Source organism: Lathyrus oleraceus, chromosome 4 (assembly GCF_024323335.1).
Source record: "Lathyrus oleraceus cultivar Zhongwan6 chromosome 4, CAAS_Psat_ZW6_1.0, whole genome shotgun sequence".
Lineage (NCBI taxonomy): Eukaryota > Viridiplantae > Streptophyta > Magnoliopsida > Fabales > Fabaceae > Lathyrus > Lathyrus oleraceus.
The window spans coordinates 212020083-212047015 of NC_066582.1; the positions used below are offsets into that span (position 1 = coordinate 212020083).

Sequence of the window (26933 nt, forward strand, 5' to 3'; positions counted from 1 at the left end):
GAAGAGAAATCTGACAGAGAACTCAGAGCAACCCCCAGGCAGCTCTGAAAAATTCAATCTGACTCACACACTTTCACCTCACGCAAACCCTAACATTGCCTTGCAAACCCAACCGTGCCATTTGATTTCAATCAGTCTCTCCCATCAGGTTTGCCTCATTCCCATAATTTTATGCTCTTAATTTGGATCATCTGAATGTATGAGGTATGATGGATGAATTTCATTATGTTTTTGCCCACGGGTTTAATTATGCATGAATTGGTGAAACCTATGCCTTGAATGTTTAATCACATGATTTCTGAAATGTATGCCACAGGGTTTGAGGTTTTTGAAACCATACTGTTATCCATGAAAAAAATGCTTATCGTGTTTCACTAACCCTTTTGTTGAGTTTTTGTGAGGGCTCATAGACTCTTGCAGAGATGGTTTGCGTGGTTTTCCCACTTTATTTGTGGGATACCCCCTGGAGATTCATTCCGATTACCTGTACTGACTCACCTTTCTTTGATGGCATTAGCTTGGGAGATCCTTGGGTTTCTTATTCCTTTAATTGTTGTTACTTCGGATCTTTATCCGTGTGGTACTTTTACCTCTTTTCCGCATTTTATCGCTTTCTTAGCTGGAAGACCTCGATAGGAGGCATTTGTTTTCTTTTGTTTATTTACTTCTGAGCCCCTTGTTGGCACATTTACCTTATACATGTTTGTTTTGTATGTGTTCGTATCCCCGCAGGTAGCGCGGTTCCTTCGTCAAGGACTGCCTTTTTGCCCTTGAGCATCCCAAACCCTAAAACCCAAAGCAACACGTTAACTCCTTCTACTACAGGCGAGTAAGTCTCCAAAGGTCGAGCATCCGGTAGATTGCGTAGTGACGTCGTTCGTCCAAAACCCAATCCATAACCCCATAGTTAGCCGAACTACGTTTTGCTTTGATTCTCAGGCCAGATGAGATACATAGGCATAAGACGCGATGTCTTAGCGAGCACACATCCCCCCAACCCATAGGTCAGCCGAGCTACGAAGACTCTGATTCTCATATTCAGATGAGATACGTATGCAGTGGATGCGACATCCGCGCGAGTCATTTTCATTTAACCCCCTTTTTTTAGTAAATAACACATTAGATAACCCACACCCTTTAGACAAGAACTACAAAAGTGGATCCCGTAGAGTACTACGGATGCGTAGGGGTGCTAATACCTTCCCTTCGCATAACCGACTCCCGAACCCAAGATTTGGTTGCAAGACCCCGTCTTGTCCTTTCCTTTTTCAGGTTTACTTCGAGCGTTTCCTTTCCCTCCTTTAGGATGAATAACGCACGGTGGCGACTCTTCTATCATTTTCTTTCGCCGGTTGTTTTTTCGCGCACTGTATTTTTCAGGTTGCGACAGCTGGCGACTCTGCTGGGGACTGAAAGAAGTTGACCTCTTGCTGGTCCATCTTCCCTAAGCGAGTCCCTCCTAGCTTGTGTGATTTCTTGTTTATTGGGTGTTCATGCTTTTGTACATTTATTTGCTTACCTGCTTGCATGCATTTGTTGTATCTGTTGGATCTGTTTGTTTGTTTGTTGGGATGGGATGTTCTATGAGAGATAAGCCCATTACCCAGGCTTGAGTGTACACACAGGTTTTAAAGTGGATAATCATGAGGCTTGCGTGGCGTGTTGCTACGTTAAGTCGTTCGTGAAGAACCACACCCAGACGAGGTTTCTTTTGGATGTATTATGTCTTACGGGTGTTCCGTAACGGCAGGATGTTCCTCTAGAAATCGTCGATTCTAGTGACCATTTCCCGAGAACTCAGTCGAGGCCTCTCCTCCGAGACGTGATTATGTTAGCTCTGGTGGGCGCATTCTCGCTGCTCAATCCGAGGATCCCGAGACTGGGAACTTGCTATTAGGATGTCCTGTTGAGGGGAGTCAATGGAGGTCTTTTGTCCCGTAATAATACCAAACCTTCAGTGGTAAATGTATTATTCGCGACTGAAGGGCTGAAGCTGACGAACTTCTGTTCTTAGAACCTACCAGTGAAGGGCGGGCTAAATTCAGGAAACCTTAACCTCCAACCAACCCGATTTTCTGGAGCAGAGTTTTGGTCTTGTATTATAGTCCTCAGTGAATTTCTCTCCAGGCAGTGCAACCTGACAGATGTTCAAGCGGATCCATCAATTCTGATTGACATGCCTTTGTATTGCATAACATCATTTGCATATTTGCATCCAACATCTCATGCTTATTCATTTGCAGGGTATTCCCTTTCAAAACGGGGGTGCCTTAAAACTGCACAAGCAGTGCATCGCATACCATGCATATTAACCCTTGTCTGTTTTGCAGGTGTCACCGTAGTGTCTAATGTTTGTTCCCTGTATCAGGCAGTTATTGGTCCCAAGCGAGTCCACAGGTACCCGACAAAGGAAAATCGTCCACAGCTAGTGATGGACCAAGTACAGAAAGAGCTGGCTGATATGCGTGAAAGGATGGATCAGTTAATGACATGGATGTATGGTATGGAAGAAGGCCAGGAAAAACTGAGGGAATTGGTTGAGCAACCGAGACCCGGTCCGGAGGTGGAGATACCAAATGCTGAGGGAAATCCTGGTAACCCTGGGAACGCTGATAACCCTGTGAACACTGGTAATGCGGGTAACGCAAATGCTGATGGAAACCCGGGTAATGTTGGCAACACAAGGAATGTTGGAAATGGTATTGGCGGAAGGTACAATGTGAATCAAGGAATTCGGATTAACGGGCGCCCCGTTACTGAAGATTATCAGTATGATCAATTTTCTTTGCACGACGAGGCCCTCGAGACCACTTGCCGTATGGATGAGCTTGCTGAGAAGCTCAAATCTTTGGAGTCTCAAAATTCCTTAGGCTTTGATGTCAAAAATCTTGGTCTGGTTCAGGGAGTAAGGATTCCTCACAAGTTCAAACCCCCTACTTTTGAGAAATACAACGGGGCTTCTTGCCCACGCACTCATCTCCAATCTTATCTGGGAAGGTTAGGAGCTCACACGGAAGATGAAAAGCTGTGGATGTACTATTTTGAAGACAGTCTAACTGGAGCTTCTCGTGAATGGTATTCTCATTTGTCTCGTACTACCATCAAGAGCTGGAAAGACTTGGCAGAGGCTTTTGTCAAGCAATATCAATACAACTTGGACATGGCTCCAAATCGGACCTTGTTGCAAGGTATGTCTCAGACTGCCAAGGAAACCTTTAGAGAGTATGCTCAGCGTTGGAGACAGATTGCTGCATCCGTCCAACCCCCTATGTCTGAAAGGGAGATGGCGGACATGTTCATGAACACTCTTCAAGGCAATTATATTGAGAGATTGGCTGCTTGCCCGTCAATCAGCTTTGCAGAGATATTGCTGGAGAAAGAATCGAGAGTCTGTTGAAGATGGGCCGAATTCAAGACAATAGTGCTTCCAACTCATCAGGTCCCAAGAAACCGTTTGCTGGTAACGGTCAGCGAAAAAGAGAAGGCGAGACAACCGCTGTGTATGCCGGCAGAGGCAGGGGCAGAGGACGCCCTAATTATTATCAAGATCAAGTGGCCGCAGTCACTATTCCAACACCTGTTCCTCAACCGCAATATCATCCGCAACAACAACCCAGGTACAACAATCAACAAAAAGGAGGTAATCCGGGTCAGCAGAGACACTATCAACAACGTCCAAGGCAGACGGACCGGGTCATCGAGCTAATCCCAATGCCTTATTCAGTATTACTTCCCAAGCTGATTGACATGAATCTGGTTACGTTGAGAACTCTGGCCCCACCAATCGATCCCAATAATTTGCCTAGAGGTTATGATGTCAACGCCAGATGTGCTTTTCACTCCAACGCACCTAGCCATACTACAGATAATTACAAGGCTCTCCAATTAAAGGTACAAGATTTGAGAGATGCCCAGGCTATCAATTTTGCTCCGGTGCCTAATGTTATCCAGAACCCGATGCCGGCTCACGGCGGGCAGAGGATTAATGTTGTTGATAGTGGGGGAACTTTGAATTTGGGTTCTGATGTGACTAAGGTGAAGACTTCGCTATCGGTGGTTAAAGACCGACTTCTGAAAGGACAGATTTTCCCGGGCTGTGGGGAAGAATGCAGAAATTGTCAAGCTGCCGAGAACGGATGTGACAGTTTGAGAAGGGGTATTCAGCAACTGATAGATGAAGGTTGTCTTCAGTTTGATTAGGCCCGTCCAGTGAAGAACGATGTATCGACGGTGACGTTTTATTTCACTTCTGAAGAAATATATGTTCCCGAGAGACCCGCTCCGACAACAATATACTTCCCAGAAAGTACAGAACCAGCAACGGTGAACATCGAAAGTCCGGCACCGCTTACAATTTACTCTGATAACCCTCAACCGACTTTGGTTAGTCCGATCACCATCACGGTACCAGGACCTGTTCCGTATGAGAAAGACAGTGCTATCCCGTGGCACTATGGGGCTGATATCTACTGCCAGGGGCAGAAAGTTAACGAAGAAGACATTGGCATTGGTAGCTCCGCTGTAGACAATGTTGGAGGGGTTGGTGGCTTCACTCGCAGTGGACGCCTATTTGCACCATCAACATTACGCGCGAATACTGAAGTCGAGGCAGCTGCCAAGGCTAAAGGGAAACAGATGGCCGCCGAAGAGGTTACTACTGAGGAAGATCCTCCTAAGACCGCATTCGAGAAAGAAGTGGATGAGTTTATGAGGATTATCAAGAAAAGTGACTACAAGGTAGTCGACCAGCTAAATCAGACACCCTCAAAGATCTCCATTCTCTCACTATTGTTGTGCTCTGAGGCGCACAGAGCAGCCTTGTTGAAAGTACTGAATATGGCCTATGTTCCACCGGAGATAATTGTTAACCAGCTGGAGTCGGTAGTTTCCAATGTAAACGCTAGCCGGGGGCTAGGTTTCACCGATAATGACCTGACATCTGAGGGCAGGAATCACAACAAAGCCTTGCATATCACAATGGAGTGCAAAGGGGTGATGCTTTCCCATGTTTTGGTTGATACAGGCTCTTCTCTGAATGTTCTTCCAAAGAAAGCCTTAATGAAGTTGGATTGCGATGACACCATCCTGAGGCCAAGTAACTTAGTTGTGAGGGCTTTTGATGGCTCTAAGAGAGCTGTCTTTGGCGAAGTTGAGTTGCCAATTAAGATTGGACCGCAGGTGTTCAAGAGCACCTTTTATGTGATGGATATCCAGCCTGCCTATAGCTGTCTGCTAGGTCGGCCTTGGATTCATGTTGTCGGTGCTGTTACTTCTACCCTCCACCAGAAGCTCAAATATGAACTAGAAGGTCAGGTCGTCACTGTCTGTGGTGAAGAGGATATTTTTGTTAGCCACCTGTCTACGTTTAAGTATGTAGAGATGGACGGCGAGATGCACGAGATGCTGTGTCAGGGCTTCGAAGCCATAAACATCAATGAGGTCGCGCCCGAAGCTGTCTTTTCACCTGAGTTTGAGAAGGTCGGAACTTCTATCTCTTCATACAAGAAAGCTGTCGAAGTGGTTAAAGCTGGTAATGCCCAAGGCTGGGGCAAATTTGTGGAGCCAGTCATCAAAGAAGACAAGTTTGGATTGGGGTATGCTCTGGGATCTCAGAAGAATGAAACCGGTACTCTCTCCAGCGGGGGTTTGGTTTCTCCCGACATCGTCAATGCTGCAGATGAAGACAAGGCTGACAGCGACTGTGACTTAGATAGCTGGATTCGCCCGTGTGTCCCGGGAGAAAAGCTCGACAATGGGTCGTCTGAAAAAATCGTCCGGGTTACTCTACTGAAAGAGTGATTTTTATTGTTTTCCTTTATTACATGCATAATAAAGTCTTACACTTTGCCCAAGGTGTAACGGCTCATTTGTAGGGCCATCCATTTAGTTACATTTCGCAATTATTTTTATCATCAATAAAGGATGGCTTTTGCAAACAATTTTGTGTTCTCTTTCTTTCAGTTTTTTTTTACTTTTACAAAAAAAAATGGCAATGTTTCTTTTTTCGTTTTTTCTTTCTTTCCAAAAAAAAATATCTCATTCTAAGGTAAAGCATGATCCTCCATCATGCAGAGCTGACCACCCGGATCTCACTACTAACGACACTGCTATGGCCAAGTATGACTTCGACAATCCTATTTATTAAGCCGAAGAAGGGGTTGAGGAAGATTGTGAATTGCCTGAAGGGTTAGCCAGATTGTTGAAACAGGAGGACCGAGCTATTACACCTTATCAGGAGGTGATTGAGACCGTCAACATCGGTACCGCAGATGACAAGAAAGAGATCAAGATCGGGGCAAGTCTATAGGCCGAGAGGAAAGACCGTTGATCATGTACTTGACTGTGTTAGAAAGGTCAATGGGTTGTGTGCTCGGTCAGCATGACGAGTCAGGTCGAAAAGAGCATGCAATATACTACCTTAGCAAAAGTTTACCAATTGTGAACAAAGATACTCATTGCTCGAGGAAACTTGTCGCGCTTTGGCATGGGCTGCTCGCCGACTAAGACAGTATATGTTGACTCACACGACTCTATTGATATCAAAAATGGATCCAGTCAAGTATATTTTTGAAAAGCCAGCACTTACCGGAAAGGTTACTAGGTGACAAATGATACTGACAGAGTATGACATCCAATACACTTCACAAAAAGCCATCAAGGGAAGTGTCCTGTCAGACTATCTTGCAGAGCAACCGATTGATGATTACCAACCTATGAGGTTTGACTTTCCTGATGAGGACATCATGTTTCTCAAATCGAAAGATTGAGAGGAACCACTCCCGGAGGAGGGGCCTGACCCTGAATCCAAATGGGTTATGATGTTTGATGGGGCGGTCCACGTCAATGGTCGCGGAGTTGGTGTAGTGTTGATCACACCGGAAGGGGGTTCATATGCCATTTAGTGCCAGAATAACTTTTCCCTGCACCAACAATGAAGCCGAATACGAAGCTTGTATCCTAAGACTTGAGGAAGCCGTCAATATACAAATTAAAACCCTGGATGTATACGGAGATTCAGCTTTGGTCATCAATCAAACCAATGGGAAATGGTGCTATGCTGGAACTACGTACCCATAATTGACGTATCTCGGTCAGAGACGAATGAAGAAAGCATTTGGTCAGAAAGTGCGCCCTCGGGGGTATCAAGTCGGTGAATTGGTACTCAAAAGAATTCTTCCTCCCAACACAGATCACAGGGGCAAATGGACACCGAACAACGAGGGTCCATACGTGGTTAAAAGAGTTTTCTCTGGCGGAGCTTTGATGCTAACAACCATGGATGGCGAAGGATTCTCGTCCCCTATTAACTCAGACGCAGTTAAAAAAAAATACTTCGCATAAAATAGACCCGCTGGACGATAAAAAGAATAGTCCAGGCAAAAAAAGGGCATCCCGACGAACCAAAAAAAAAGAATAAAGAGGTCCGGGCAAAAATTAGGGATATAAAAAAAGAGTACACCCGGTGATTCGAAAACCCAAAAGGGCGGCTCAGGCAAAAATGGGTATCCCGGTGGATTGAAAACCCGAAAAGGGGGCGATCCAGGCAAAAGTTAGGGAATAAGCGAATGACTGTGATCTGAGTTCATCAGTGTTATATCACCGTTTCATTCAATCCGGCAATCTTCGAAGGTTAAAGATCGACTAATCATCCACTTTAGAAAGCAAGATGAGCAGAGCGTCTTGAGGACATACGAGCCATAGCAGAGTCGAAACTCGGTGGGACCCCGTATCTCCATTGCCATTAGGATAGTTCTCTTTTTATAGCGATCACCTCTTTTCAGGGATCAGCTTCCTGATACCCTCGCCTATTCCTGGCACAAATTTTCTCCCCAGTAAGAGTCGAATAATTCAGTTAAAGAGCCTCTTTATTTTTCATTTATCAGTTTGTTTGCAAAAATGTCTGAATTTTTGATAAAACATATTGCATATGAAAATAATGGTGGCTTTTGCAAATGATTTGCACAGGAAAACATTTAAAATTGCTTTGAATGTGCTTAATCCCGGAAGGTGAATTCAAACCGAGTAATTCCCCCGAGGCATACGTGTATTTTTGGTTGCAGGTCACAAGAACCGGATGCCAAGTCATGAATCCTCATCCCCAAGCGGTTGACAAAGTCTCTCCTCAGCAGAGCATGTTCCTCAGCAGAGCATGTTCCCCAGCAGAGTTGACAGTATCCAGACTGTCTAGCCCCAGTAGAGTTGACAGTATCCAGACTGTCTATCCCTAGTAGAGTTGACAGTATCCAGATTGTATATCCCCAGCGGAGTTGACAGTGTTAGACTGTATCTTCCTAGCAACAGCGGAGTGGTTGCATAACCAACAGATGAGAGGGTGGTGTTCCCAGTGTTAATCTCATTCCCCAGCAGATTATTTTTAACAGATTTGTTAATCCCCAGCTTGAGGGCGATTAGCAAGTTCATATCCCCAGCAAAGGTCGTTTCCTACGACATTTCCCCAGGAAGTGTTTTCCCCACAGACTCTCCTCACAGAGCCTCGCCGAACAAAGTTTCCATAGTTAATACTCCCCCCGCAAGGTCAACTTTTCAAGCAGCCAATTTATTTTTGGTGGCTCATTGGTCCCGGCAGACGGATCGTTCCCCACAAAGCATTCAAGGATTGATACAGTGATCTGTTCCCTACCGGAGTTTGCTTCCCCAAGCAGATTTCTTTTTACACCATGCAGGTTCTTCCAAGCAGACTGAAGAATTACTTTACAACCAAGGTCATGAGATCCAGCCAGAGGATCAAGCGTGAGTGATCCAGCCTGAGGGTCGTTTTGAAGATTCAGCCTGAGAATCGTTTTCCAGTGATCCAGCCTGAGGGTCATTTCGAAGATTCAGCCTGAGAATCGTTTTCCAGTGATCCAGCCTGAGAGTCATTTTGAATATTCAGCCTGAGAATCGTTTTCCAGTGATCCGGCCTGAGGTTCATTTTGAAGATTCAGCCTGAGAATCGTGTTACAGTGATCCAGCCTGAGGGTCATTTCGAAGAGTCAGCCTGAGAATCGTGTTCTAGTGATCCAGCCTGAGGGTCATTTTGAGCAGCCTGAGAATCGTGTTCCAGTGATCCAGCCCGAGGGTCATTTCGAAGATTCAGCCTGAGAATCGTGTTCTAGTAAGCCAACCTAAGGCTCAATTTGAAGATTCCCTAGTGAAGTCGCCTACAAGCTTTATTTCCCCAGCAAGCCCAATTGAGGAGTCGTTACAACATGTTCTAGCCCGAAGAATATGTACGAAGCCCAAAAGTGGAATATTCTCGAAGCTGCATATCTAATATGAAGGTTGGGTGTAGATTTCAAAAGAGGGTCAACCAGCGCATGCCTCAGATGCGGGATCCTAATGATGGGAATTTATCATCAAAACAATCCAGATCTAGCCAGAAGATCGAAGTAGATTCAGCCAGAGAATCGAAACAAAGAAGATCTAGCCAGAAGATCGAAAATCGCAACAATTCAGATCTAGCCAGAAGATCGAAGTAGATTCAGCCAGAGAATCAAAGGAAATAGATTCAGCCAGAGAATCGAAACAATTCAGATCTAGCCAGAAGATCGAAGTAGATTCAGCCAGAGAATCAAAGGAAATAGATTCAGCCAGAGAATCGAAACGAAGGAGATCTAGCCAGAAGATCGAAGAAGATCTAGCCAGAAGATCAAAATCGTATCCAGCCCGAGGATCAAAATTAATATCCAACCAGAGGACTAAATTGAGTATAGGTTCAGCCAGAGGATCGAAACTCCAGATTAAGCCAGAAGACTGATTCAGATCCAGCCAGAGGATCGGAAGAAAAATAAACAGCGCGGTTATTTCCGCGTTTTTGTGGTGTTCTCGGAGCGCAAATTTTCGGTCTGTCTTTGGTATTCAATCACAGCTCACCCCGTTTGTCTGATAAGCTATTCGGTTTCATCCTACTCGGGTTAGCTGATGATTGAATAGGGGCAGCTGTAACACCCCAAAATTTGCCCTCCTCATTCATGCATTCATTTAGCATTTCATATTGCATTTCATCATGTCTATCAGAATTAGATCCAAGAAACTTTTTAAAAAAAAAATAATAATAATCTTTTACAAAAATAAATAAATAAATAAAAATAATAATAAAAAAATAAATAAAATATAATAGAAAAAACTTCGACTTGGACCTCTCTCATTTGAGCCCACAAAGCCATGAAAATCATGTTATAAAAGAGGGGGATCATACAGAAAAAGGAAGAGAAGCAAAATACTCTGAGGTTTCCTTGAAACAAAACCCTGGACAAAACCTGAAGAGAAACCTGACAGAGAACTCAAAGCAACCCCCAGGCAGCTCTGAAAAATTCAATCTGACTCACACACTTTCATCTCACGCAAACCCTAACATTGCCTTGCAAACCCAGGCGTGCCATTTGATTTCAACCGGTCTCTCCCATCAGGTTTGCCTCATTCCCATAATTTTATGCTCTTAATTTGGATCATCTGAATGTATGAGGTATGATGGATGAATTTCATTATGTTTTTGCCCACGGGTTTAATTATGCATGAATGAGTGAAACCTATGCCTTGAATGTTTAATCACATGATTTTTGAAATGTATGCCACAGGGTTTGAGGTTTCTGAAACCATACTGTTATCCATGAAAAAAATGTTTATCGTGTTTCACTAACCCTTTTGTTGAGTTTTTGTGAGGGCTCACAGACTCTTGCAGAGATGGTTTGCGTGGTTTTCCCACTTTATTTGTGGGATACCCCCTGGAGGTTCATTCCGATTACCTGTACTGACTCACCTTTCTTTGATGGCATTAGCTTGGGAGATCCTTGGGTTTCTTACTCCTTTAATTGCTGTTACTTCGGATCTTTATCCGTGTGGTACTTTTACCTCTTTTCCGCATTTTATCGCTTTCTTAGCTGGAAGACCTCGATAGGAGGCATTTGTTTTCTTTTGTTTATTTACTTCTGAGCCCCTTGTTGGCACATTTACCTTATACATGTTTGTTTTGTATGTGTTCGTATCCCCGCAGGTAGCGCGGTTCCTTCGTCAAGGACTGCCTTTTTGCCCTTGAGCATCCCAAACCCTAAAACCCAAAGCAACACGTTAACTCCTTCTACTACAGGCGAGTAAGTCTCCAAAGGTCGAGCATCCGGTAGATTGCGTAGTGACGCTGTTCGTCCAAAACCCAATCCATAACCCCATAGTTAGCCGAACTACGTTTTGCTCTGATTCTCAGGCCAGATGAGATACGTAGGCATAAGACGCGATGTCTTAGCGAGCACACATCCCCCCAACCCATAGGTCAGCCGAGCTACGAAGACTCTGATTCTCATATTCAGATGAGATACGTATGCAGTGGATGCGACATCCGCGCGAGTCATTTTCATTTAACCCCTTTTTTTTAGTAAATAACACATTAGATAACCCACACCCTTTAGACAAGAACTACAAAAGTGGATCCCGTAGAGTACTACGGATGCGTAGGGGTGCTAATACCTTCCCTTCGCATAACCGACTCCCGAACCCAAGATTTGGTTGCAAGACCCCGTCTTGTCCTTTCCTTTTTCAGGTTTACTTCGAGCGTTTCCTTTCCCTCCTTTGGGATGAATAACGCACGGTGGCGACTCTTCTGTCATTTTCTTTCGCCGGTTGTTTTTTCGCGCACTGTATTTTTCAGGTTGCGACACTAGTCTGAGTCCGGATTTTCATCCGAAGTATCCTTTGTGGATAGTCTTGCTGTGTTTGCGTATTTCCCAGCACACGTATCTTTGAGTCAGCTTGAGTCTTTCCATCGGATGTGTTTCCCTTTGGAAATCTTTTCCCCAGTGTCAGTCCTTTACTCCCCAGTAAAGTCTCCAGTTTCAAGTCGTGTCCTGCTCACGCATTCTTTTTCTTTTTCTTATCCCCATGAGAGTCCCGTCAGAGTCTCTGTTCCACTAGGAAGTGCATCATTCCTGTGGATTTGTCTTTTCTCCTGATTTTATCTTCTTCTTTGTGGACCCATATTCCCCACAGAGATATTTTGTTCTGCATACATACATTTGCATCATGAGGTCTCTCAGGGACCAAAATTTGTCTCATTGTTCTAATTTAAGCCCATTCTATCGCGTCGAGACGAAGATTTTAATCTTCATTCATCCGGCTAGAATGACCTTAAATAGGGGCATCTGTAAGACCCCAATTTTGTGCCTAAGATCCCTCATGGCATCATATCATAACATTGCATAGCCTCAAGGATCATTGGACACCTTGGTTCCTTCCCTGTGGGTGGGATCTTTTTGAGAGTGATTCTTGATCACCAAGCATTGCTTACATTTGTATATCATTGCTTTTCTTTTAATCACTAACCAAACATGTACAAAAATATGTCATTAACCTTTGTTACTTGCAGCTTAAGTAGTCAACAGGTCAAGGCAATTCAAGTGAGTCCTTTGTGCAAAAGATGAGGTTTTCATTGAGATGTGGATCATTTGATCATTATATTGAGCTTATGTGATCTAGAGGTTCATTTTGAAGCAAATTTATCTAGTGGCAAAGGCCCAAGTTCATCAGAATATTTTCAGGTCACCTAAGGACCAATGCAAGTCAATTGAAAGTCAACTGAAGGCTTTGAGTGTGGGAATTGAATTTCTTTATCCCATTCGTGTTCAAACAAGGCTTATTCATCATGTCAAACCTCTACCTTGAAGAATTTGAAGCCAGTGCAAAAGTTTCCAAAAATGGAAAGTGACCTGTAATTTCAAGTTTCCAAAAATGGAAAGTTTTTGGACCATATTCAACTTGACTTTCCAACATCAAAGAAGCTTCAAATGAATTTTTGTCCAACATGAAAGTTGAAGATCTTTCTCTCCCATTTCCAAAAAGTCCAAGATCATGAGCATCTGATGAATGGTTGAGAAGATATGGTCAAATGATTGCAATGTGTACATGGAACTTCAGCATGCCATAACTTTTGATCCAAAGCTCCAAATTGAGTGCCTCTTTTTGCATTATGCTTGTTATGACCTATATTTTCCAAATCCATCATCATATTGCATGAAATTTCATCACATGACCATTTGCTCATTCATGAACATGTTGGAGGGAAAATACCAAATTCAAATTTGGTGCATCATATGAACAAAATACCATTGCCATTATGCTTATGAGATGATTTTAAGTGAATTTGAGCATCCACATGTTACTGTTCACGTGTAGATTTGCCATGCACCTCACATTTTCCATTTTTGGTCATGCACCTTATGTTCACTAATTACAATTAGGCATTGGCTAATTAATTTTTTGGTGTGATTAACATGTCATATAAAACCTTAATCATAACAGAATTGTAGCGGACAATCACATTCTAGATCTCAAATTTTTCTTTCCCTCCATTTTTGCTCTCAATTGAAACTTCAAATTTTTCCACATAGCATCTGAATTTTATTGGATATTCGTGTTCTCTGATCATCATTGAGTGCAGATCAAGCTCTTGATTGAAGAATTCGAGCAGAAATCAAGTTGTGCAAGCTCAAGAACATGAAGATGGAAACTACCATTTGAGCTAGATCCAAGCATTTCCAAGCTTCAATTCACACATCAAACTTCAAGTCATCATCTCAGGATTGGATCTGGACACTTACAAGGCCTTGAATCTACAGTTTCCATTGACTGCTCTTCAAGAGGTTAGGATTTCGAACCTCTTAATTCTCCATTTTATGGACATAATGTTGTAGATCCTTGACTGCTGAGCATCTTGATATAAATTTCATGAAAAATGGTGAAGTATTGCATGAGTTATGCTTGGTAGAAGTTTTGTAGATCAAAATATTTTTCTTCGATTTGCATTGATTAGGAAGAATTATGATGAATTGAGCCTGGATTTGGATTGTGCATGGAATAAGCTTTCATTTGGTATAAATTTTTTGCGTTTCTGGAAAAAAAATTGTCGAGCACACTGTAGCTCCGCCGTCTTCACGAAGAAGACGGTGGAAACCGCCGCTCCTGCCGCCGTCTGCAACTGGTGGTGTTAGCTAGGATTTTTGTCCACATGCGCATCCACGTTCGTGCCTCATGTCCAAATGATTGGCCAGCGCTTTGTTGACCGCTTCCACATGTACCTTGACTCTGAGTTGGCATGCCAACTCATTTAATGAGAACGTTGCGTTTTGATCCTTGTGAACGTTACACCATTCGATTCCTGGCCAATGCATATTGGAATTTATTTGTTTCAGCGCTCCTATCTTCTATGTGAACATGGTTCGATTCTGTCTGGCTGCACATTTTCAAATTTTATCAATCATTTCATTTCCCTCCAATTATCATGTGCATGATTCACATTATTTCAAATATTTTCATCCAACTTCAAAAAATCATAACAAATAGAATGTTAATCCAAATCACTTCCAATTTTTTGCTACATGTTCATATGGATGTCTATTATTTTGTGGTTGTGATTTAATGATTTTATCATTTTTGGAATTTTAATTGTGTTGGCTTCTTTGAACATGTATACAAATGTGACATGCTTCATTCATTCTATTGTGAAATGCTCATACATTGGCCAATTGATTTGAAATTTGGTATGCTGATTCCCAACATGTTACATGATTTTTGAGGCTTGGTTGTGCATTTTTATCATTTTCCATCTCTGTTTTAGACACATGAATGTAGGGTGTGACAATGTGTGTCACACAATTTGATGTCATACTTGTTCATTTTCATTGACATGTCATTTGAGCTTTTCTGTCTACAATTTTTTGCATGATGCTTGTGTTTGACATGCTGTGTGCACATAAAAATTTTCATGATTGTTTGATTAATTTCTGTTTTAATATAGAATTTTCATTCTTGATGATCAATTGTGTGCTTTGTAATTGCCTTTGCCATATCTTGCTCATGTGATGACTTTGCTTGATGCTTTAGACTTGGTCCTTTTTAGGACATGTTCTTACTTGATTAAATGAGCTTCATGTTGAATATTGGTTGCTGTTTTGATTTTTTGCTTTGCCTTTGACCCTAGTCTTTGGACTAGTGGTTTGTACTCACCATTTGAGCTTTGCATTTCAGGTTCAAGCAATTAATTCTAATGGATGATGTGATCTCCTTGCTTGAGATGCAATTTACATTGTTTAACTAATTTTGATTGTGTTGTAGGTCTTTTGGTGGCTAACATTTGAGTATTTGCCTCTTATGGCTTACATGTTGTACATATTGGGAATGTCTGACTGTTGTTAATTGTTTGGTTGTCTGAATGTGAATACTGATTGTTTGGCTTTTCATACAGGTACCTTAGTAGCTTTTTGCTCATTATCTGAGCTTTGCTTTGCTTGTGGTTGGTTTACCACTTAGGTAATCTCTCTAACTCCATGTAGTCTGGAAGCCCTGTCGTTTCTTTTGGCAGGCATTTGGCTGAAGTCCTCCTTAAGAGGCAATGTATTTGATTGTTTAATTTTGTGCTAAAGACCTCATTGTCGAGGCATGTGACTTAAGTCCTCCTAAGTGAAGAGGCAATTGGCAGATAGAAGGGATTTGCAATCAATCCCCTGCTATTCAGTTGAGTCTTTCATTATGCTCGCACTATGTGCTGATGCATTTGAATAAACACCCAAGATCTTGTATAGAGTCAGTCATGTGGAATAGAGTTCCTCATTCTGGATTCCCACACCTTCTTTGATTCAAGCTCACCCAGGCCATGGTTAAGAGCTATGAGGTCTAATCCTCATTTCCCATTTCATCTGCTCATCCTGACGGTCAATGTCAGTGGTTAAGAGCCTGAACACCTATAACAGTACTGGCTTGTTTGTCGAGTTTGACATGACCCCTTGACTAAAGCCCAACTTTGATTGAGCCTCTTGCTTGTGTATAGAGTGTGCTAATTGATTGATGTGATTGCTTGTATTTGCTTTTGCATATTGTTTTGCATATTGTTTTGCATATTGTTTTTGCATTTGTTATTTGCTTTGTTTGAGTAGTCAGATGTAAGACCATTGATTGGCTATCTGTTTCCTGTTCCTTTTGGGGAGATGGATATAAGACCATTGATTGGCACTCCATTTCCTATTTTATTTTGTTTTGTGGAGTCAGATGTAAGACCATTGATTGACTATCTGTTTCCTGTTTCTTTTGTGGAGTCAGATGTAAGACCATTGATTGGCTATCTGTTTCCCATGTTGCCTTGTGGAGTTGGATGTAAGACCATTGATTGGCAATCCATTTCCAGTTTTGTTGCTCCTTTGAGCTTGCTTATTTGCTTATTACTTTGTTGCCTATTCCAAAGGATGGTACTTACTTGGATCATCTACATATGATCTCAAGAGAGGAACTCCTAATGAAGTTTTGCTCCTCATCCCCACCTTTTTGTTTTCTTACAACCTCCACTTGCATGTTAACCCAAACCAAAATTGTGCAAACATCAGATTCTTTTTCAAATTAGAAACCTAGGCCATATGCCTTTGACTTTTCAAATCTCATTTCTTAATACTCATTGTAATTGAACTTTAATTCATACTTTGACTTCCATTTTGTGAATACTCTAATTGGTTAGTTCAACCCACACAATTGCTTTTTGTGGCCCTTGTCCACTCCTTAATCAAGTTTTCATGCATTAACCATAGATCTGAATTATCTTAGTGGTTGATGTGAATCTCACCTTTGTCCTTAGTGATCAAATTGTAAGTCTTCCATACTGATAAACAGGGTTAACCCCTCTAGTATGTCGAAGCTATTCTCACATGGTGGACTTATGGTTGTTCAGGTCGAGTGTTCTCCCTTTGATAATGAAAGACCTTAGGGCTTTTGTTTAAAATCAATCCACTCACTTTTTGGAAATCTTTTAGCCGAACTACGGCGTTTTGATCCTTATCTTTCATGAAAGGTACGTAGGCAATGGGTTCATCCATTCAAACACAAAAATAATAAAACTTGTACATTCTTTTCTCACCTCTTCCCTCATGTTTGCACAATAAATATTTTCATAAACAATACTTTTTTACAACAAGTTGTGAAAAGGGTTCCCTAGGAGTACCTAGGATGCATTGGGTGCCTAACACCTTCCCTTTGCATAATTACCCCCTTACCCAGATCTCTGTACCCCTTTTATTAGTTTTCTTTGCAAAACTTCTTAGGCTTTTGTTCGCTTTCTAGCCATTCCTTTGGATAAATAGAAGTGCGGTGGCGACTCTATCTTTGTATGCTTCGCTTTTGGTTTAGTCAATAAATCTAAAGGTAATGAATACACCGCTACAGATAGTCTCTTTATCTTCTCCCCATTTCTTTAATTTCAAAATATCTCCCTCCATTTTTAAAACCTTCTTTGTGTGAACTAATCTTGTTCTAAATTTTGACCACTTTCAAAAAGATAGAAACTTTGGCCTTATGCCATTGCACTTTCAAACTTATTTTCTTGAATCAAATTTATAAATAAACTTAACTATACTTGACTTAAACTTTCAAAAAGCCAAAAAGAACTAACTCATTCAAATCATTTTCAGGCCTTTGTGCCTTTCAAACTTAAATTTTATTAAAACCAACACACTCATTTTGAAATTTATAGCACGAACTACGAGGTTTTGATCCCTCATTTTTATGTTGGTACGTAGGCACAAGACCGAAGGTCTTGTATAACACAAAAAATATAATTAATGAATTCTTTTCTCATCCCCCCATTCTATTTGTTTGTAACCATCACTTTGCACAAAATACATATGCACACAAAAAGGGCTCCCTAGGAGTACCTAAGACACTTTGGGTGCTAACACCTTCCCTCTATGTAACCAACCCCCTTACCTGTGATCTCTGACTTTTATTAGTTTTTATTTGAAAACTTCTTACTATTTGGGTTTTGTTATTACTTTTTCCCTTTTCCCTTGGAAACAATAAAAGCACGGCGGCGACTCTTGTTAATTGATCTCTAGCTTGTCAATAGCTTGATGATCATGGATTTCTCGCTACAGAAATTCAGTGGCGACTCTGCTGGGGAGTAGTCTCCAGTGGGTTTAGCCTACTTTTTGTGTGAATATATTTGTATATATGTGATGTTTGTATATATGTATGTGTGATATAATCTGCTTGTTATGCTTGGTGATCTCTGAGTGGTGAGATAAGTTCTAACCCGAACTTGAATGCAATTAAGATAGGAGGATGGTATAGTCATGTTCGACTTGTGTGGAGTAGTCCTTAACAAGTTGGCTTGAGATCCATCTGCTCAGTGGAGACTCCTTTGGATTTGGAAATGTCACACAAGTATTTGTGGTTAGGCATTACTATTTCTAATTGGGTCTGAGAAGCTGAGGACCTTAGGACACCTAACTCATCTTGGCCTATTTAAGACGTAGTGCAGAAACTGTTCAGGTGTAGACTTGATAACAGTTCTTACGCGATACTACACTCAGACGAGTTTCTCTTGAGAATATTATGGGTCGATGAGTCATTTATCTTAACCTGTAATATCCGATAGATGGAATTAAGACTCTAGGAACTTTTTAGAACATGATCTACAGGCTTTTATCCTTATTTCACTCCTTTGGGATGGTTCTTACCCAGACTCCATGCTCGTGACTTGCAACAAATCCTTGATTCTTGGTTGATCCAATCAAGTCTTGTCAATATCAATGGAACTTGGGTGTTGATAAGGTGTAAACCATAATCCACCAAAGTGGATGATTGATCTTGACAATGACTTGATTCATCCCTTGACCTTTGTTTGCCTTGTGTGTGATCCCTTATTTGTGATTGTTGCATTCATGCATTCATGCGCATCATAACATTCATCACACGTAATTTTCAAGGAACTAATGTGTCATTTGCAAATATTTTCAGACCATGGATTATGGACGAAGGAACACTAAGAAGTACAATTTCAGATGTCCCGACTTGAAAGAGTTAAGGAAGCTAGCATATTTTTTATTAGATCCCTTGGACTTCAAACAACGCCATGGGAAGCTTCTGTCCATCTTGTCTGCTGATGTAGTTGAAGGACTTTTGAGTGTACTAGTGCAGTTCTATGATCCTCTCTACTATTGTTTCACTTTCCCAGATTTTCAGCTTGTGCCTACATTGGAGGAGTATTCTCATCTTTTGGGGATACCTGTTTTTAGTAGAGTGCCTTTTAGTGGATTGGAGGAGATTCCCCGGTCTAGTATTATTGTTGAAGCTCTTCACTTGAAGAATTCTGAGATAGAGGCTCATTGGGTGAAGAAAGGAGGATTGTTTGGGTTGTCATCTGATTTCCTCGTCAAGGAAGCTACTGCCTTTTCTCAAGCCGGTAGTGTGGATGCTTTTGAAGCTATCTTTATGTTGCTCATTTATGGATTAGCCTTGTTCCCTAACATTGACGGTTTTGTTGATGTTAACACCATTAGACTTTTCTTGATTGGGAATCATGTGCCTACTTTGTTGGGTGATATGTATTTCTCTTTGCATCAAAGGAATTCTAAGGGTGGTGGAACCATTGTCTGTTGTATTCGTCTTCTGTACAAGTGGTTTATTTCGCACTTGCCTCAGACACCTACTTTTATGGAGAACAAACAATGTCTAAGGTGGTCTCAGAGACTTATGTCTCTCATTAATGATGATATAGTTTGGTATGATCCGTCCTTAAGCAGTTTGGAGATTATTGATAGTTGTGGTGAATTCTCTAATGTACCTCTCATTGGTACACAAGGAGTAATTAACTATAACCCTGCTTTGGCTCATCGTCAACTTGGGTTCCCCTTGAGAGACAAACCTAATAACACTTTGTTAGAGGGTCTTTTCTATCAAGAGGGTAAAGATCCCCAAAATTTGAAGCAGAAGATTGTGCATGCTTGGCATAATGTGCATAGGAAGGGAAAATCCGAGCTTGGTCCATGCAATTGTGTAGCTTTGGAAGCTTACACTCTTTGGGTGAAGAAGAGAGCTTTGGAGTTGAATATGTCTTATCCTTGTGAAAGACCTATGCCTATGGTTGTGGTTGAGCCATTAACTCTCCCTAACTAAGATGTAAAGGAGTTGGAAGACGTGCTCATCAAGATGAAGTAAGAGAAAGATATGTGGGAAGAGCGTTTCCATGCTTTGAGAAGAAAGCATGAAGAGTTGCAGTTGGAGTCTAAGGACAAAGATGCACTGATTGAGCTACTTGAAGATCGAGTGACGAAGAGACAGTGAGAGCCAAAGGTTTCATCTTCTAGCATGCCTAAGCCTTCCGTTGCTTGGAAGAAGATTATTGACCAGCATGTCCTCAAGAAGACTCAGATGAAGGCTTTTTTTTGAGACCGAGATTCGTCGCATTCGAAGGAAGTACGCGCCTTCAGCCAGATCTTCTGACACTGTTGTTAGGGATCCTTAGGATGACTAGTTTCATTTCCTCTTGTATCTTTTTATTTTGGTTTTTGAAATTGTACTCAGTGTAATCCTTCCAATTTATATAAATAAAAAGAGATTTTTGGTCATATCAAATTGTTGCAATTGCCATTTAAATATTATATATATTTGGAAAAGATATAGTAAGTTCATTGGAAATAAAAATAATCAAGCATTGCATTTCACGCATCATTTGCATAAGCAGGTTTTTGCTAGGTGTCTGATTGGTGTTCTTTTGTGCTTTAGCCAAGCTGACTCACCGGTAAACCACCAGAGCCAATCACCAGAGAATCATGGAACACCTTGAGCAAGAGAACCGAGAGCTGAAAGAGGAAATCGCCAGATTGACTGCCATGATGGAGTCAGTTCTTGCTGCTTAGAGCCAAGCTTCTCCAACACCTGCAACTCCTCCCGCGAGGTCTGTTATCTCTGAAGTGGTTACCTCTACTGTGCTTGCTTCCACTACCCACTTCGCACCAAACCTGCCTGCCGGATTCCCGTGGGGAATGCTGTCCAATTTTGTGCTAGAAGGCTTTGCGCCTGCCTTTGCTTCCATGTCGGCATCTAGCCCGGTCATCCGTGCCACCTCCTGTTGTGCATACACTACGCCAAATAAGGGAAAAGAGGGCGCTTATTTTGGCCTATAACAGCGCTTTTAAGCGTCCTCTAAAGTGGCGCTGGCATAGGTAAAGACAACGCTTTGTTTTCCTGGAGAAAGCGCTCTCTAAAGTGGCCCTTTAAGGGCCACATTATAGTGCGCTTTCAGAAAAAAGCGCCCTCTGGAGTGGTCCATAAAGGGCCACCTTAGAGGGCGCTTTTTGGACAAAGCGCCCTCTAAAGTTGTCAATGTAAAGTGTTTAGAGGGCGCTTCCTACAGAAAGCGCCCTCTAAAGTGTTAGTTATTTTAAAAAAAATTGTTTGAAAAACAGTGGGTATTTAATTGGGAACTTGTTCGCATGCTGCAAAAGTGTAAAATTCATATTGATTTCATCCTTTAATCCAATGTTATACACCATTAATCCATTGATATATACAACATGAATCCATTTATATACAACATTAATCCTCCATATATACAACATTAATATATTGATATTCATGCATGTACAACAACATTCCATACATATATGTACAACAACTACAACCTATATGATTCTATGATCAATAATGAATTGACACAATTCATCCTTCATTTCATCCAAATGAGCTCTTGAGTAAGATTTGTATTCGTCAAAGTACTACAATTAAGAGAATAAAACATATTCATGATTTAGTAACAAATTAGATGAAATATCCGATAATATTAAAATAAACCCTAAGTTATTATTCCATACCATTTTTGGGATGTCTATACGATTCAACGCAATGATATCTCTCATAAATCTCAATACAAAAAAATCCGCAATCGATCGAATTGTTTTGCTGAGGACACTACACAGAAAAACAAACAATATATATATATATATATATATATATATATATATATATATATATATATATATATATATATATATATATATATATATATATATATATATATATATATATATTTAATTTCTTACAAACACTATTATAAGCAAGAAACAAACACTATTGTAAGCAAAAATAAGAAACTTAATATATACCTGAACTCTGACCCAGGTAATGTCCTTCCTATTACGATAATTCTTTTTCGATCTAAATTTTAGTATTGCCCTAACAAAATAAAAACGTATATTGAGATCAATCTGACAGACATAATTAAATATACAAATACACACGAATATTTAGGGGAATTTCACTTACGCGTCAACCGTCTTCTTCATACTCGGATATTTACTCCAATTACCCGGTAACGAATCGAGATAATACACCATTAGTCTCGAAAGATCCATAGCAACCAACACCCAGTGACCACTGTAAAATAAAACAAAAATTTAGATGCATGAAAATTTTCTACGTAAAAGATATACATAGATTAGAATGAAATTATTAGAAAGAAAATCTAACCCGTTGCCAGAATTAAACGGTAAAAAATACAAACTGGGTGTAGTATTATCGCCGGCCACCATGAATCTATCGACTAGTTCATTCATTACGGATGTTGGATTTTTCGTTATAAACGTTGTGTTGATACGGGAAGCAGCAATAAAATTGAATCGGTTACACAATTCAGTTCCCCGCATCAATGTGTCATACATATACCTTAAATAGAAACATAATAAACATTAGACTACTCATTGAAATGTGTAAATAAATTGTTCAACTAAGTAAATAATAGATTGATCGGAGTACCATATGTATGTATGAATGACAGCGATGCCCAATTCTTCGTGTTCAAAAAGTTGTTGCATGTCCTCCTTTGCAATTAATTCGGAATGAGCAATTCCGAAAACACCTTCATCCATATCTACACTACGGATGGCGCCGTGCATAATATTTGACTCTTCCACCATTTTCTCAAGACGTATCATAATTTGAGATTTTGTCCCGGACGTCGTTGGAATTTCCTTACTAGCTTTGTCCAACATTTGACCGGGAACCTAAAAATATAAACTAAATCATGACTTTTTGTGATGCAACAGAATCGTTGTGTATATAATTCAATGGGTATATATATTTGTACCTCTTTTTGAGATTTAAGATTTGTTTTTGTCCCGGACTTCGTTGGAATATCCTTACCAGCTTTTTTCAACATTCGACCGGGAACCTAAAAATTCATATAAATTAAATCATGACTTTTTGTGATGCAACAGAATCGTTGTGTATATAATTCAATGGGTATATATATTTGTACCTCTTTTTGAGATTTAGGATTTGTTTTTGTCCCGGACTTCGTTGGAATATCCTTACCAGCTTTTTTCAACATTCGACCGGGAACCTAAAAATTCATATAAATTAAATCATGACTTTTTGTGATGCAACAGAATCGTTGCATATATAAGTCAATGGGTATATATATTTGTACCTCTTTTTGAGATGCAACCGACTCGATGCGTCTTGAAATCCCTTTACCAGCTTTATGTGTGGGTCTTGTAGGAGTCTAACATTACCATGTAATAAGGATTGATTAAATATCATAGTTGTAGCTGAATTGAAATGTGAATACTAAATATTCATAATCATTTAGAACATATATACCTCGGCATCTGGGAAAATTAGATCTGACGGCCATCCAACAAAGGATCCGACTGCATCTCGCATCAACGTTGTCTCTGAAACAACGTCAGGTAATGGTAGAAGCGCGTCCGTATCTAATACAAGGTCAACCGAAACTTTCATATATCCCACCGGGAGGGGATTATGGTGAAGTAATTCACCCGAAGTGTTGTGCACTTTTCCCTTGCCAACTATGCGATAAGTTGGTGACGATAGATACAGCTGACAAGGTGTAATGCCCTAAACCAATAATAAATATGTTATTGTTAACGTGTATATGTGTCAAGTAAAAAAGTGTTATTTTAATTTCATAATAACATATATAATTACCTCGGGAAATTTCGGTTGACAATTGATACTAGCTCGGTCACTAGTATCTTTTGCCTCGGAACCGCGCCTTTCCTCTCTATACCTTGCATTCTCCTTTTGCAGTTCGAGTACTTGTGCCCTTAACTCCGTCAAGGTCTCCATCACCTCTTTGTTGGTAGGATTTTTTGTTTTTGGTTTTTTATAAAATGACGACGGAGTCACACCAAAACCCTTACCCCTCACACGACCGGAATACTCAGGAACATTTAGTACTCGACTAAGTAGGCTCCTGCAATCCTGGACCTCGGTTGAAGGTAAGGTTTGGGATAAAGTCTCCTGAAATATTATTAGAGGAGATTAAAAATGAATTATATGTCTAACAAAATTTTCGATATAATTAAAGAAATAATGTTATATATACTTACACATTCGTCATAAACATTTTGAACCGCTTCAACGACAGCCCCATCCTTCCCAACCCGAGCAGCCTTCCACAATACGTGCTCCGGAAGAGATGTTGCGTCACTTTTCTCCTCGGCTAGCTACACATTGAATCAGATTATAAGATCATCAATTATAACATATTGTGACAATGTATAAGCTCATAGCATTTGAATATACTCACAATTCTTTGTTGTAACCGTGCATATCCCGTACGCCCTTTTTTGTACGGATACGCGGGTTTTGATGCCCTTTTCCGATTTTTGTCGCTTACTTCCTGGATAAAAAAGTTTAAGGCATATCAGAACCAAGTAACTTAACAATTGTATAATACCATAATTAATAGACATTACATGGAATTTTTCGTTTCTTCGTTTGGCGACAAAGTTATCCCATTCTTCGGCTGAAATAATCTCCGCATACTTCATTGGCCGTTCTGCTTCAACAAATTTTCCTTCCTCATCCTTGAGAAATTTGTTGGACAAAAAGGATCGAAATCCTCGGAGTCTTTTTCCGGCCAATTGAATACAATATTTTTTCCGGCTTTCATCGATGTGAAAGGATCTCTAAAAAACATACACATGGAGTGTGTTATTATAAGTAATATTATAACAATATATGGTCAACAAATAGTCAACAAAAAAAACATATAACAATATATGGTAAGTACCTGTATCTCGGACCATATTTTTTCTTTGCCAACCTTCAATTCCGGACTTCTCCAATTATCACATGTAATCGGAATATGTTGTCGAACAAGGAAACCAATGTAACTTGCCAACATTGAACCGTTAGGCTCAATTAGTTGGTCTTCAGCACTCCAATGTACTTCGAATTTTTCACCCTTGTCTCTTGCACGAATGATTGACTTCATAACAGTCAATCCTCGTTTGATTTCATTTTCAACATTGTTACGTGATCCACTCGCGTCATGGGTATCGTCTTGGTTACTAGCCATTTTATCTGTAATATAGAAATGATTCAATAAGACCCAAGTAAGACAATGACCATATTCGTGAAGCTACACAAAAAACACATTCATATACCTTCCATTTCTCTCATGTTACAACAATCTAAACTCTCTCTTTTTTTCATCATTATTGAATACAAACTCACACACACCTACTGCATACAAAAGACCAATGCAAACTTATGGTGTTTGGATCATGAACAAACTTGCATCCATAATCATCAAACTTCCAAGCACAAGCTCAAACACACTCCAAATGACATCAGTTTTCAATCAGAAATAAAAAACCTTACATAACCATACAACATACAACATTCAGTGATCAAAACCATACACAAAAAAATAACAAAAAATGATTTTCAACAAGGTGCTCATGAACACCATATAGTGCTCGTTTTCCCTAAACAACATTAATCAACATAATGCACAAAATGTAAAACTCAGTTTAGAAAATGCCCTAATCAAACACCTGAAAATACAAACTATTGAGAGAAATACCTTCAAGGTGACGGTAACGATGGAGAAGAAAGTGAACAGCGACGGTGGATGCAGATAACTCAGTGAACGTGAACGCAGCAGCAGAAAAAGGCGACGGCGACGACGACGGTGAGGGAGGGAGAACGAACGGAGGACGAGAGTAATCGCAGTAGAGAGTAATCGCAGTAGAGAGAAAACCCAGTTACATAAACGAAATAGCATATAGCGAGGGAAAATAAAGAGACATGCAGTATATGTTATAATTTTAATGTTTACTAAAGGGGACCTCAGAGGGTGCTTGTGTAAAAAAAGCGCCCTCTAAAGGGGGCCTAAGAGGGCGCTTCTAAAAGCGCTCTCTAAGGCTTTCCAAAAGCGCCTTATAAACTAGAAATGTACATGGACTTAGAGAGCGCTTTTTTAAAAGCGCCCTCTAAGGGTACCCTTAGAGGGCGCTTTCATAAACGCACCCTCTATTGGTGTCCCTCCATTTCCTCATTATTTTTTCGCTTCACTTTAGAGGGCGCTTTGTTACAAAAGCGCCCTCTAAAGTGCGTTGTCTATTCCAGTTGTTCGCTTCTTATTTTTTCTCTTCACTTTAGAGTGCGCTTTTGTAATAAAGCGCCCTCTAAGGTGCGCTGTCTATTCCAGTTTTTGGCGTAGTGATACTTTGCCTCGCGTAGAGGACACTATCTATCATTTCGAGCCATCTGAGGGCCCGGACGTTTATGAGAAGATGGATGAAATGAAGGACTAATTTCTTAAGCTGCGCAAGGAATTGAAAACCCTGAGAGGCAAAGATCTATTTGGGAAGAGTGTTGCTGAATTGTGCTTGGTACCCAATATGAAAATCCTAGTGAAATTCAAAGTGCCTGACTTTGAGAAGTATAAGGGGAATTCTTGTCCACTCAGCCATCTTGTGATGTATGCTCGCAAGATGTCAACCCAGACAGATAATGACCAACTGCTGATTCACTACTTCCAGGATAGCCTGACAGGTGCTGCACTCCGTTGGTATATGGGGTTAGATAGTGCAAGCATTCGCACTTTCAATGATCTAGGTGAGGCTTTTGTGAAGCAATATAAATACAATGTGGATATGGCGCCGGATAGGGACCAGGTGAGGTCCATGTCTCAGAAAGATAAGGAGACATTCAAGGAGTATGCGCAGCGATGGAGGGAGTTGGTTGCCCAGATCACTTCTCCTTTGGAAGAGAAGGAGATGACAAAAATCTTTCTGAAAACTCTGAGTTCATTTTATTATGAACGAATGATCACCAGTGCCCCCAGTGATTTTCCCGAAATGGTAAACATGGGG

The 26933-nt window shown here is 40.7% G+C and overlaps 1 protein-coding gene across 1 annotated transcript in view; it reads right to left on the minus strand.

Annotated features, from left to right (window-relative positions):
• The window catches only part of LOC127136713 (uncharacterized), an 87659-nt gene extending 64989 nt beyond the window's left edge, over positions 1–22670 (minus strand). The window contains exons 1-4 of the mRNA XM_051063244.1: positions 22558–22670; positions 22273–22467; positions 22069–22179; positions 21915–21978 (exon numbers count right to left, since the gene is read on the minus strand). Of these exons, the coding sequence (XP_050919201.1) occupies positions 21915–21978; positions 22069–22179; positions 22273–22467; positions 22558–22670 (483 nt within the window). The remainder of the gene's footprint in view (positions 1–21914; positions 21979–22068; positions 22180–22272; positions 22468–22557) is intronic.
• Positions 22671–26933: the final 4263 nt, after the last annotated feature.